The sequence below is a fragment of the Bison bison genome, unplaced genomic scaffold (assembly GCF_000754665.1).
Source record: "Bison bison bison isolate TAMUID 2011002044 unplaced genomic scaffold, Bison_UMD1.0 scf7180017864180, whole genome shotgun sequence".
In the NCBI taxonomy this organism is placed as follows: Eukaryota; Metazoa; Chordata; class Mammalia; order Artiodactyla; family Bovidae; genus Bison; species Bison bison.
Window position 1 is genome coordinate 4122806 of NW_011494752.1, and position 11587 is coordinate 4134392.

Here is an 11587-nt window from a genome sequence, read left to right on the forward strand (position 1 = left end):
TGGTTTCTGTGGTCCAGTGAAATGGTTTGGTTTGATTCGGCTGTACAGAGACCCCCTGACTTAGGAGGAGAGGGGGAGTGGTGCCCCCTCCTCCCTCCACTCCATTGCCCTTTGCTTGCTACTTTTCCCTTGCCCCGCCTCCACCCTCAGCCCTGTGCCCTGAATGTTTGCCCCACCGTCATTGTCCTGAGTTGAATGTCCCTTTGTGGGGGAGGGGAAGGGGGCGTGTCCATCCATGAGGGGGCAAATGGAGGGAGTCGTGTGCCCCACCCCACCCGCTGCTAATGCGGAGCCCAGTGGAATTCGTACCTTTTACTTTGGTGCCAGCACATTTATAGGAGGAGTTGTGCGCAACTTGTGTGTGTGTGTGTGTGTGTGTGTATCCACTGGCACTAGTCCATTTATCCGTGTGCAGAGGAAAGGAAGCATGAACACGCACAGACATGACCTCCCGCATGTGTGTGCAGGGAGGCATGCCCACAGTGGTGCGTGTAACCAGCCTGGGCATTGGCACATGCGCACGTGCACCTTGGCATGGAGAAGCCTGGTGTGTAAGAACGTGTGTAGTATGTGTGTGCAGACGTGGCAGCTGTGAGACCTGTATGTGCACATGGAGGTGCGTGCGTGCATGTGTGTGTAGACCCCAGGTGTAGAAGCGCCTGAGTGTGTGTTCCCTCATCCCTGCACCACTGGTTCTGGCTCCCCTCACAAGCCCCCAGCCCCTGGGCCCTCTCAAAGTCCCCAGCACGTCAAAGCCCCCCCAGCTGCATGCGCCTCACTGCTCTGTCCATCAGTGTGTGCTTGACCAAGAAAAACCAAGACGTCTGGGGGGGCCCCTGTACCTGGTCCCCCCAGCCCCTGCCCACTGTGCTGTGTTACTCGCATGGGGGGTTTCTCTCCCACCCCTTCCACAATATGCTGTTTCCCCAGGAGCCTCAGGCCTGAGGCTCTGCGAGGGGTCCCAGGTGGGACCCCCCAGGGCGAGCCCGGCTCACACCCCACCCTGTCCCCCGTAGGGCCCATGTTGGTGTAGCAGTGATGGCTTCTGTGGGTATTCTGTGACCTCTGTCAGTGTAACTTGACAATTTCTAAATGGAAAAGGGTTGCTGTGTTTTCTCTGTCTCTTTTTTAATGTCCCTTTTCTTCCCCCACTTTCCTGCTCTCTTTCCTTTTTGGTTTTTCTAGCTGAGTGTTTGGGGCTTAAATAAAACTTGTTTCTTTTTCCTCTCCTGGATCTCCTTCCTAGAGGCTGCTGTCTCATTATTTCTCATCTTCACCCTGGAAGATGCTGGGGCGGGCGAGGGGAGGGGGAATTCCTGGCAGCCAACTGCCTTACGACTTAGCGGGCAGAAGGCTTAGCAGGCAGAGCGCAAAGTGGGAGAGGTGGAATCAGGGCCCGGGTTGGGGGGCTGTTGCTGCCCGCAAGAGCCCTTGAGAGCCAACATCTGGACGCTGGAGAGGAACACCGCTAACTCCTGGGGTGCCAGCCCTCCACCATCAGCGAGGATGCTATGGCATCACTGGCACCGGCAGGCGACAAAGCCAGGCGTGTTAGGCGTCTTCCCGACCATCATGCAGCACAGGCAGCATTGGAGTCCAGCTCTGCCTGACTCCAAAACCAATGCCTTCCCCCCAGAACTGAGTCCAGTCTGCTTACCTCCAGCTGTTCCCTGGATCGGGCCTCAGCCTCCTGCCCTTTGAGTGAGCTGACCCTTTAATGGTCTCCATCCATCCTGTCAAGAACATCAGCTTTCAAACTGTTTTCTTCAGCTGTATCTCAGTAGGAAATCCATTTTACATCTCAGTGATTTAGACATGTCCACACGTACACAAACATCCACATATTTAGTGAAATAGCACCCGCTGTATACTCTGCTGACCTCCCTGGTGGCTCAGACGGTAAAGCGTCTGTCTACGATGCGGGAGACCCGGGTTCGATCCCTGGGTTGGGAAGATCCCTTGGAGAAGGAAATGGCAATCCACTCCAGTACTATTGCCTGGAAAATCGTAAACATTTGGTCACAGCCCACTCTGGATTTCATGACCCTTGAAAGGGTCAAAACCCACAGTTTGCAAAATACTAGTCTGAAGATTTAGCCTCAGTCACATTGCATTTCTGCTTTGTCCTCCTCAAAGGCCACTGGTTCCTCTTACACCATGGTCGCCTCTGAAATTGGAAGACCCCTGACAGGAGATTTACCCTAGATGCTGGTTGGCTGGGGTCCTGGACCCTGACCCTATAGCCAGCAAGCTGCCTGAACCCTTCCAGGCTACCACATCAGAGTCTAGCCTGCCCTGCCATCAAGTGGGCCAGCCAGCTGACCTGCTTTGGTTTTTCAGGTTTCCCTGGAATTCTGAAGGCTGTGCCACTGTCCCAGTGTGTTCTAATCATCCTTGAGGTTACACTTCTAGGAATTCTCCAGCGTGGCCAAGACCTGGGGTATTATTGGGTCACCTGTACCGTAAAACTATCCCTTCCATCCCATGAGATAATTACAATGGCCTAAGAACCACCCTTTTCCAGGCCTCGCTGGAACCCAGTCACACTTAGGTTGAGGATGTGCTTGCTGTCTTCAGGGAATGCCCCCTCCCTGGGTCACCCACCTGCCATGTAGCCCTTGAGGTCTGACTGAAAGTCAGACCCCACCCCTTTTGTCCTTTTTAAAAGGCAGCAGATCTTGCCTTCTCTCTCCCATCCTATTTCCAGCAAGCTGGGCAAGTAGCCAAAATCCCTTCATCTTCCAGAATCACCCCCATTCACCAACAGTTCAAGATCAAGTCATAAATGGGACCATCAGTGAATAGCAGGAGTTAGGCCAGGCATTTCATTCGTCCTTCAAATACCTCCCAGCTGTCTACTCCTGGCTGGGCACTGCTTACTGATTCACTGGGCCTATGACTCAGCACCTAGGAGGAGACCCAGCCAAAACAGAGGTTTCTGAGCAAAATCATGACAGACAGTGAGCTGTGCCCCAGGAAGGCAAGCAGGCCTGCAAAGGCGGTGGCTGAGTAATGAAGACCACCTCTGAGAGTGTGACCAGAGGCCCTGAGGTCACACTGAGGGCAGGTCTTCAGAATCGACAAGGGGATTGTCTGGGAGCTGGTGGCTGGGTGTCCCCCACAGAAGACCCTGAGGTAGGAAGTCATCTGTGGGTTCTAGAAAATGAATGAAACCCAAGTAGATTGAGAATTGGCAAGGGGGCACAGCGTCACAGGAGGTCTTGGTCTTGGACAAATGTAGCAAAGAAGGTGAATTTCTTCTCAGGCCATTGAACCAATAGGAGGGTCAAGTCAGAAGGTGACATGATCTGACACTGTTTTTCAGAGTTTACCTATGGCTGTGGTGTGATGAGGTAGGGTGAGGGCGGGGTGCAGATGACGGCTACCCGAACTCATTCACAGTGAACAATCTGATGGCTGAGGGAGGGGAACTGAGTCTTAGAGACTTTGTAGCTATAGAGTGATGGAGCTAAGACTCAAACCCATGACCCATCTCTCCTGTTAGCCATGCTTTCTTGGTGCTTTTAGTACTCATCATTACACATATTACGGACTTCCCAGGTGGCTCAGTGGGTAAAGAATCCATCTGCAATGGAGGCAATGCAGGAGACGCAGGTTCAATCCCTGGGTCGGGAAGATCCCCTGGAGACAGACATGGCAACCCTGTCTAGTATATATGCCTGGAGAATCCTATGGGCAGAGGAGCCTGGCTGGCCACAGTCCGTGGTTGCAAAGAGTTGGACACGATTAAAGAAGCTGAGCACACAAACACACGGATTAAGTGTTCATTTAATCCTTACCATATGGGCTATTGGTGTCATTACCTCCTGTCTACTGATGGGGAGAGTGACTGAGCAAAGGATTTGACTGACCTCAGGTTGGTCTCAGAGCCAGATTCTAATTGATAGTAGAAAGGGGGCTTCTTTACCAATAGGAACCTGGGAAGTCCACATATTTTCTCCCTCAGCATCTGCACATCTCTGAGTCCCCTGGGAATGTTCTTCCTCTTTGATCTCTGAGTGGCTTAGTTGTTAAGTCACTCAGTCATATCTGACTCTTTGCGACCCCGTGGACTGTAGCCCACCAGGCTCCTCCGTCCGTGGGATTCTCCAGGCAAGAATACTGGAGTGGGTTGCAATTTCCTTCTCCAGGGGATCTTCCTGACCCAGGGATCGAACCCAGGTCTCCTGCATTGCAGGCAGACGCTTTAACCTCTGAGCCACCAGGGAAGCCCCTGAGTGGCTTAAGTGACCCTAAACTCACAGGGCAGCAAAGCATCCTTTACTGTGCCAGGGCCTTGGGCCCAAGGCCACCGTACCCATTAGCTGACATAGGCTCCCTCAATATTCTCTAATGCCGACTGGTTGACAGCACTGGCATCTGGCAAGAAGCTCCACCCCATATCCCTGGCCACGTGCCAGGAATTTCACTCAAGTCCACAGACTCTCTGCTTCAGCTCAGACCCACCACTGTAGTCCTTCCACCTGCCCATGTCAGAGAAAAATCCTTATTCCTTTAATTCAACCCAAACAGATTTGGAGTTTTCCTATGAAGTATATGCCTAGCCTCATGCCAGTAGCACAGTGTCTTGACTGGTGGTAAGTTTTGAAGTTGGGAACTTTCTTTTTCAAGATTGTTTTGATAGTTCTACGTCCCTCTCATTTCCATAGGAATTTTAGGATCAGTTTGTCAATTTCTGCCCAAAAAGACCAAAAAAATGGGGATTTTAATAGGCAGTGTGTTAAATCTGCCAACTTAACAACATAAGATCTAAAACATGGAATATCCATTTATTAAGATCTTTTAAAATTTCTTTCAACAATATTTTCATTTCCTTGGTATAAGTTTTGCACTTTTATTAAATCTATTCCTACGTATTTTATTATTTTTGATGCTATTATAAATAGAATTGTTTCCTTAATTTCATTTTTAGATGGTTCATCACTTATAAAGTGGGGTGAGTGATAAAGACTTCTTTATTGAGGTACAATTGACATACAACGTTGTGTCCGTTTCAGGCATACAACGTAATGATGCAATATTTGTGTAAAACTGTAAAATGACCCCCACAGTAAGTCGAGTTAACATCTCTCACCATCCATAGTTAGAGAAAATTTTATTCTTGTGATGAGAATTCTTAAGATTTTCTCTCTTAGTAAAGATTTACTCTTTTGCTTTCAACTATGCAGTACAACAGTATAATTAACTATAGTTGCCACACTGTACATTACATCCCCGGGACTGACTTAAAATATAACTGAAAGCTCGTACCTTTCGACTCCCTTCTCCCATCTCACCCCATTCCAACCCCTGCTTCTGTCAACCACCATTTGTTCTCTGAGATTTTTTTTTATTCCACGTGTAAAGAGCGCATATGGTATTTGTCGTTTCTATCTGACTTGTCTCATGTAGCACAATGTCCTCAAGATCTATCCATGTTGTCGTAAATGGCAAGATTTCTTTCTTTCTATGGCTGAATAATATTTCATTTTATGTATATACAATGATTTATCTATTTATGGTATTTGGGCTATTTCCACCTTTTGGTTATGATGAACAATACTGTTATAAACATTCAGGCACAAGTTTCTGTTGGGACATATGTTTTCATTCCTATTGAGTATAAAGCTGGATGTGGAATTGCTGGATCATATGGTAATTTTATGTTTAATTTTTTGAGGAACCACCAAACTAGTTTTCATAGTAGCTGTATGTTTTGCACTGCCTCCAGCAATGTTCCAGGGTTCCGATTTCTCCATATCTTCAGCAACACTTGTTATTTTCTATTTTCTTGATTTAATCTTCCTGGTGAGTGTGAAATGGTATCTCATTGTGGTTGTGATTTGCATTTTTTAAATGACAAATGAAAATAGAAAAAAAGAGAAAATTAAAAATTATAAAACTAAAAGTTAGTTATTGGAAAAGATTGACAAAACTGATAAATACCTAGTTAGACTGACCAAGAAAAAAAACTAAATATTTGTCAGTTTTGTTCCTGGTGGGCCAGTGGGCGGTGAATTCTGAGGTTTGGGGGAGAAAGGCTGAGCGGCCTGTGTTTTATCAAGAGGCCATCCTGCGTAGGCCACTCTTCTGGGCCCCGGGGTCGGGGGGAGTCTGCATGGTGGAGAAAAGCATGGGCCCTAGAGTTCTTGAGAGTCTTGGAACCTAAAGAGAAAGGGAGGTACAGATCCCTCTAACAGTGACCAGGAGAAGGCAGTGGCACCCCACTCCAGTACTCTTGCCTGGAAAATCCCATGGACGGAGGAGCCTGGTAGGCTGCAGTCCATGGGGTCGAGGAGAGTCGGACACGACTGAGCGACTTCACTTTCACTTTCACTCCAAGAACCAGCTTTTAGTTTTATTGGTTTTCTCTTTTTTTTAAAATATTTTCTGCTTCATTTATTTCCATTCTTTATTATTTCCACCCTTTGGCTTGTTTTGGGTTTAGTTTGCTTTTCTTTTTCTAGTTTCTTAAGATGCAAGGTTACGGTATTGATTTGAAATCTCTCTTTGCCAGTATGACATTTACAGCTATAAAGTTCCCTTACAGAGCTAATTTAGCTGCATCCCATAAGCTTTGACATGCTGTGCTTTTGCTTTCATTTATCTTAAAGTATTTCTAATTTTCCCTGTGATTTCTTCTTTGACTCATTAGATATTTAAGAGTGTGCTTTTATATTGCCACGTTTGTGAACTTCCCCAAACCTTCTGTTGCTAACTTCTAACTTAATTCCCTTGTGTTTGGAGAACAAACTTTGTGTGATTTCAATCCTTTTAAATTCATTAAAATTTAAATTGTAATTTAAATGTTCTGGGCATGTTTTATGGCCTAGCTTTTGGTCTATCCTGAAGAATGTTCCATGCACACTTGAGGAAAATGTATATTCTGTTGTTGGGTGGAAGCTTCTTTGGAGATTGTTAGATCTAGTTGGTTCATAGTATTGTTCACATTTTCTACTTCCTTATTGATCTTCTGTCCAGTTGTTCTAGTCATTATTGAAAGCAACAATGTCCGACTATTGTTTTGATTTTTGTTTGCTTTTTGGTCACGCCACACAACTTGAGGGGCCAAGGACTGAACCTGTGCCCTTGGCAGTGAAAGCATGGAGCTCTAACCACTGGAATTTTCTCCAACTATTGCTTCGAATTGTCTACTTTCCTTTCAATTCTGTTAGTTTCTGCTTCAGGTTCTGTTGTTAGAAGCATATATTGTTGTTGTTCAGTCACTCAGTCATGTCCCAGTCTTTGCGACCCCATGGACTGCAGCATCCCAGGCTTCCCTGTCCTTCACCATCTCCCAGAGCTTGCTCAAACTTATGTCCATTGAGTCGGTGATGCCATCCAACCATCTCATCCTCTGTTGTCCCCTTCTCCTCCCACCTTCAATCTTTTCCAGCATCAGGGTCTTTTCTAATGAGTCAACTATTTGCCTCAGGTGGCCAAAGTACTGGAGCTTCAGCTTCAGTATCAGTCCTTCAAATGAATATTCAGGATTGATTTCCTTTAGGACTGACTGGTTTCATCTCCTTGCAGTCCAAGGGACTCTCAAGAGTCTTCTCCAATGCCACAGTTCAAAAACATTGATTCTTCGGCGTTCAGCTTTCTTCATAGTCCAACTCTCACATCCATACATGCTACTGGAAAAACCATAGATGGACTATACGGACCTTTGTTGGCAAAGTAATGTCTCTGCTTTTTAATACGCTGTCTATGTCATAGCTTTTCTTCCAAGCAGTATGCATCTCATAATTTCATGGCTGCAGTCGCCATCTGCAGTGATTTGGGAACCCAAGAAAATAAAGTCTGTCACTGCTCCCATTGTTATCATATCTATTTGTCATGAAGTGATGGGACCAGATGCCATGATCTTCATTTTTTGAAGATCATTTTTTGAAGCATATATATTTATAATCATTTTATCTTCTTGGTAGACTGACCCTTTTATTCTTATAAAACATCCTTCTTGTCTCTAGCAATGATTTTTTATCTTTAAAGCCTATTTTATCTCATACCTGTATAACCACTCTGGCTCTCCTTCATAACTCTTTTCATCATTTCGTATCTTTTTCCATTCTTTCACTTTCAACTATTTTGTGTCTTTGAATCTAAAGTAGCGGTTTTGTGAACAGCATGTAGTTGGAGCATGTTTTTTAATCAATTCTGCCAATCTCTGTCTTTTGATTAGGGTGTTTACTCCACTTACGTTCAATATAATTACTGATAAGGTAGGATTTATGCCATTTTGCTGTTTTTCATGTCTTATGTTTTTGTTGTTTTTCCAGTCCTTGAATCCTTCTCTTTTTTGTGTGAAACATATTTTCTAGTGTACCTTTTTAATTCGCTGTTTTTTCATTTATAATATTTTGAGAGAGTTATTTTCTTAGTGGTTTCCCTGGGGGTTACAATTAGTATCTTAAGTTAAAACAGTTTAGATTAATACTAACTTAATTTTCATAACATGCAAAAGCTTTGCTTCGTTATAACTCCATTCCCTCCTGACTCCTTTATGCTCTTATTATCATAAAATTTGATCTTTATACATTATAAGCCTGTCAAAACAGTTTTGTAATTATCATCTTATGCAACTACCTTTAAACAATAGGGAGTTAAGGACAAACAATAGAAGAATTACAAATAAAGATGTTTATGGGAATTCCCTGGCAGTCCAGTGGTTAGGACTCCCTGCGGAGTCCTCCAATGGAAATTGTACAGGGCATAAATTCGATCCCTAGTTGGGGAACTAAAATTCCACAAGCCATGTGACATGGCCAAAAAATAAATAAATTAATTAATTAAAATGTTTATACTGCCTTTTATAATGCCTACATGTTCCCTTTAATGGTGTCCTTTATGTTTTCGTATGGATTCAAGTTACCATCTAGTGTATTTCATTTCAGCTCACCGGACTCCATTATTTCTCATAGGGCAGACCTGCTAATGAGAAATTGCCTGCTTTTCTTTACTGGAGATGTCTTCATTTCTCTCTGGTTTTGAAGGAAAGCACAGGGTTTTGATCTGTCATTGTTTAGTTGCTAAGTCATGTCCGACTCTTTTGTGACCCTCTGCTTGTGGGATTTTCCAGGCAAGAATGCTGGAGTGGGTTGCCATTTCCTTCTCCAGGAGATCCTCCTGGCCCAGCGATCAAAGCTGTCTCCTGCATTGGCAGGCGGATTCTTTACCACGGAGCCACCAGAGAAACCCGGTTTTTTATCTATTCTCCCGCAAAGCCTACTATAGCATGAAGGAAGCCCAGTGGGCAGCAACCCTGTCCTTATGGCTTTCTGGGCTTAGATTTATCCTGCCTTTACCGCTTATTAGCTGTGTGACCCTGGACAAGTATGTCATCTCTCTGTGTCTAAAGTTTCCTCACATATACAAATGGAGACAACAGTGTTGTGACCATAGCTCCAAAGAGTTTTGGAGGATTAATTAAGGACATATAAAGCCCTTGGGGGCTGGTGTGGGCCCACAATAACACTAGCTCTTAGCCCATGTGCCAATCAAAAACAACCTCTGGGACAGAGTTGGAAGAAGGAAGGAGATTTCAGTGAGCCACTAAGCTCTTCCCAGTTCCAAGGCTCCTCCCTATGTTCTCTTTGATGACTGTCATCTGTTTTTCCTACAGATGGCTACTAGCATCATCAGAGGCAGCCTGAAGCTGGCAGGAGCGACTATAGAGACATGACATGGAAGAAAGCCCATCCCAGGTTGTAAGCTTACATATGTGAATAAGACAAAGGGCGATGACAGCTGGCCAGCAGGGAGGACCCTGGGCTTTCCCAAAGCCTCCTCTCTGCTGGCCAGCACCTGTGGACCATTCTGAAGGTCCAGACAGCCCTGAGAAGGAAGGTGCCTGTGCCCTTCCTGGTCTCTGCAGGAAAAGAGAGCAGGTGCGTGAAAATCTTCTGCAGTGATGAGGGTCAGCACCCTTCCGTCTTATCTTCTGTGCCCAAGTCATTGCTCAAGCCAGTCTTCCAGGACACCTCCAAGCTACCAGGAAGCAGAGGTTTGTCTCCACTAAGTCACCACCTGGCCCGGCCCCACTGCCCCCGCTCCGTGGGCCAGGTACCTCACTTTCAACCCCTCCCAGCCCCACTCTGTCCCTCTCCTCCCTCCCAAACAAGTGAGACAGCTGACTCGTGCCTCAAGGAAGGCCATTTATTTCCAAGATATAGACTATACTGTTCAGACAGGACTTTTCAGAAGCAGGAAATCTTAGTTGTTGCCTAGAGAGGTGTGTCAAGGACACAGTAAAAGGAGACATGCGGACGTCGGGCGGAGGCTTATTCAACACTGTTACAACACTTTTTTAAATGAGCAAAACATCTTTAAAAATCCTTATAAATTCTTTATAATATGTTACACATTTAGAGACAATATTTACAATAAAGGATGAGGGAGGGAGGATCAAGAAATCTACTTTACAGCAAATCTTTGCATAAAACAAGAGGACCGATAGATGTGGCAGTGGGTTCACAACCCCCTGGACTTCCCTGGGATGAGTGAGGACGTGGGTGGAGAGGCCTGTGATCTGAGATCTATTTACAGCTGTTGGGGGAAGAGAGCGCTGGGTCCTGCCCTTCCTGAAGGAGCAGCCCAGCGCAGATCCCATCCATCTATCTGTGTGTGTGTGAGAGAGAGAGTGAATGAGAGTGTGAGAGACAGACACCAAGGATGTTTTCTACCCTCCCTCTTAAAGGGAAGAAGGTGGGGCCCGTGTGCCTGAGCTGTGGAAGGAGCAGGCACAGCTGGAAGAACAAAAAGCGGCAAGAGGTCTAGCAGGGGGACTCTGGACCCTCCCCATGGTCTGGGGCACAGGCAGCTCCCCACGGTCGTAATGTAAAGATTGGGAAAAGGTTGGTGTGGGGAGTAACCCTGGTGTCAGTCCTGCCTCTGTGGAAGGGCCCCACCCGCCTTCTCTGGCTCTGACAAGCAGCAGGGGAGCAGGATCCCGTGTGCAGGGAAGACAGGGAGCCCTGATGGGGGCGGGGGAGGAAAGGGGCAGGAGTGGCAGGAGTTGCTACTGGAAACACTTGGACAATGAGAACACACACTCGCACACACCACCCCGCCCCCACGGACACTATCGCCCCACCTCATCTCCCCCAATATACATACACACGCACCCCGCCTTAGCTGGCAGCTAGGGGCTAATGCGGGCGGGGAGGACAGAGGAAAGGCGTGAGGAGCCAGCATCACCCAGTGTCTTCTCCTTAGTCTGAGCCTTAGGGGCTCCCTATCCACACCCCATGGGCCGATAAGGGTCCCTAAGTGCAGACACAAGGGCCCAGAAGGGCACACTTATCCAGGGGACAGAGACCCTCACAGCCCTGCACGGAGTCCCAGTGGCCTAACCCTTCTCGGTCTCCTCAGCCTCGGAGCCCCTGCCTTCCACTCACACTCCGTGTCCAGCCCCGGCTTCTCCTCTGGCCACTCCCGACCAATTCCAGCGTACAAACCAGAGACACGGCCTCAGCGCCCCCCACTTGCACCCGGATGCTCCCATGGGCGACTAGAGAAGGGGTGCAGGCAAAGACGACTCCTGGGAAACCGGGGCGGGGAGGGGGGTGACGGGCGCGGGCGGTGT

The 11587-nt window shown here is 46.9% G+C and overlaps 1 protein-coding gene across 1 annotated transcript in view; it reads right to left on the reverse strand.

Annotated features, from left to right (window-relative positions):
• Positions 1-11225: 11225 nt before the first annotated feature.
• Positions 11226-11587, reverse strand: part of ARHGAP23 (Rho GTPase activating protein 23) — a 48418-nt gene continuing 48056 nt past the window's right edge. Inside the window, 2 exon segments of the mRNA XM_010843138.1 lie at positions 11226-11267; positions 11400-11542. Coding sequence (XP_010841440.1) covers positions 11226-11267; positions 11400-11542 — 185 coding nt within the window.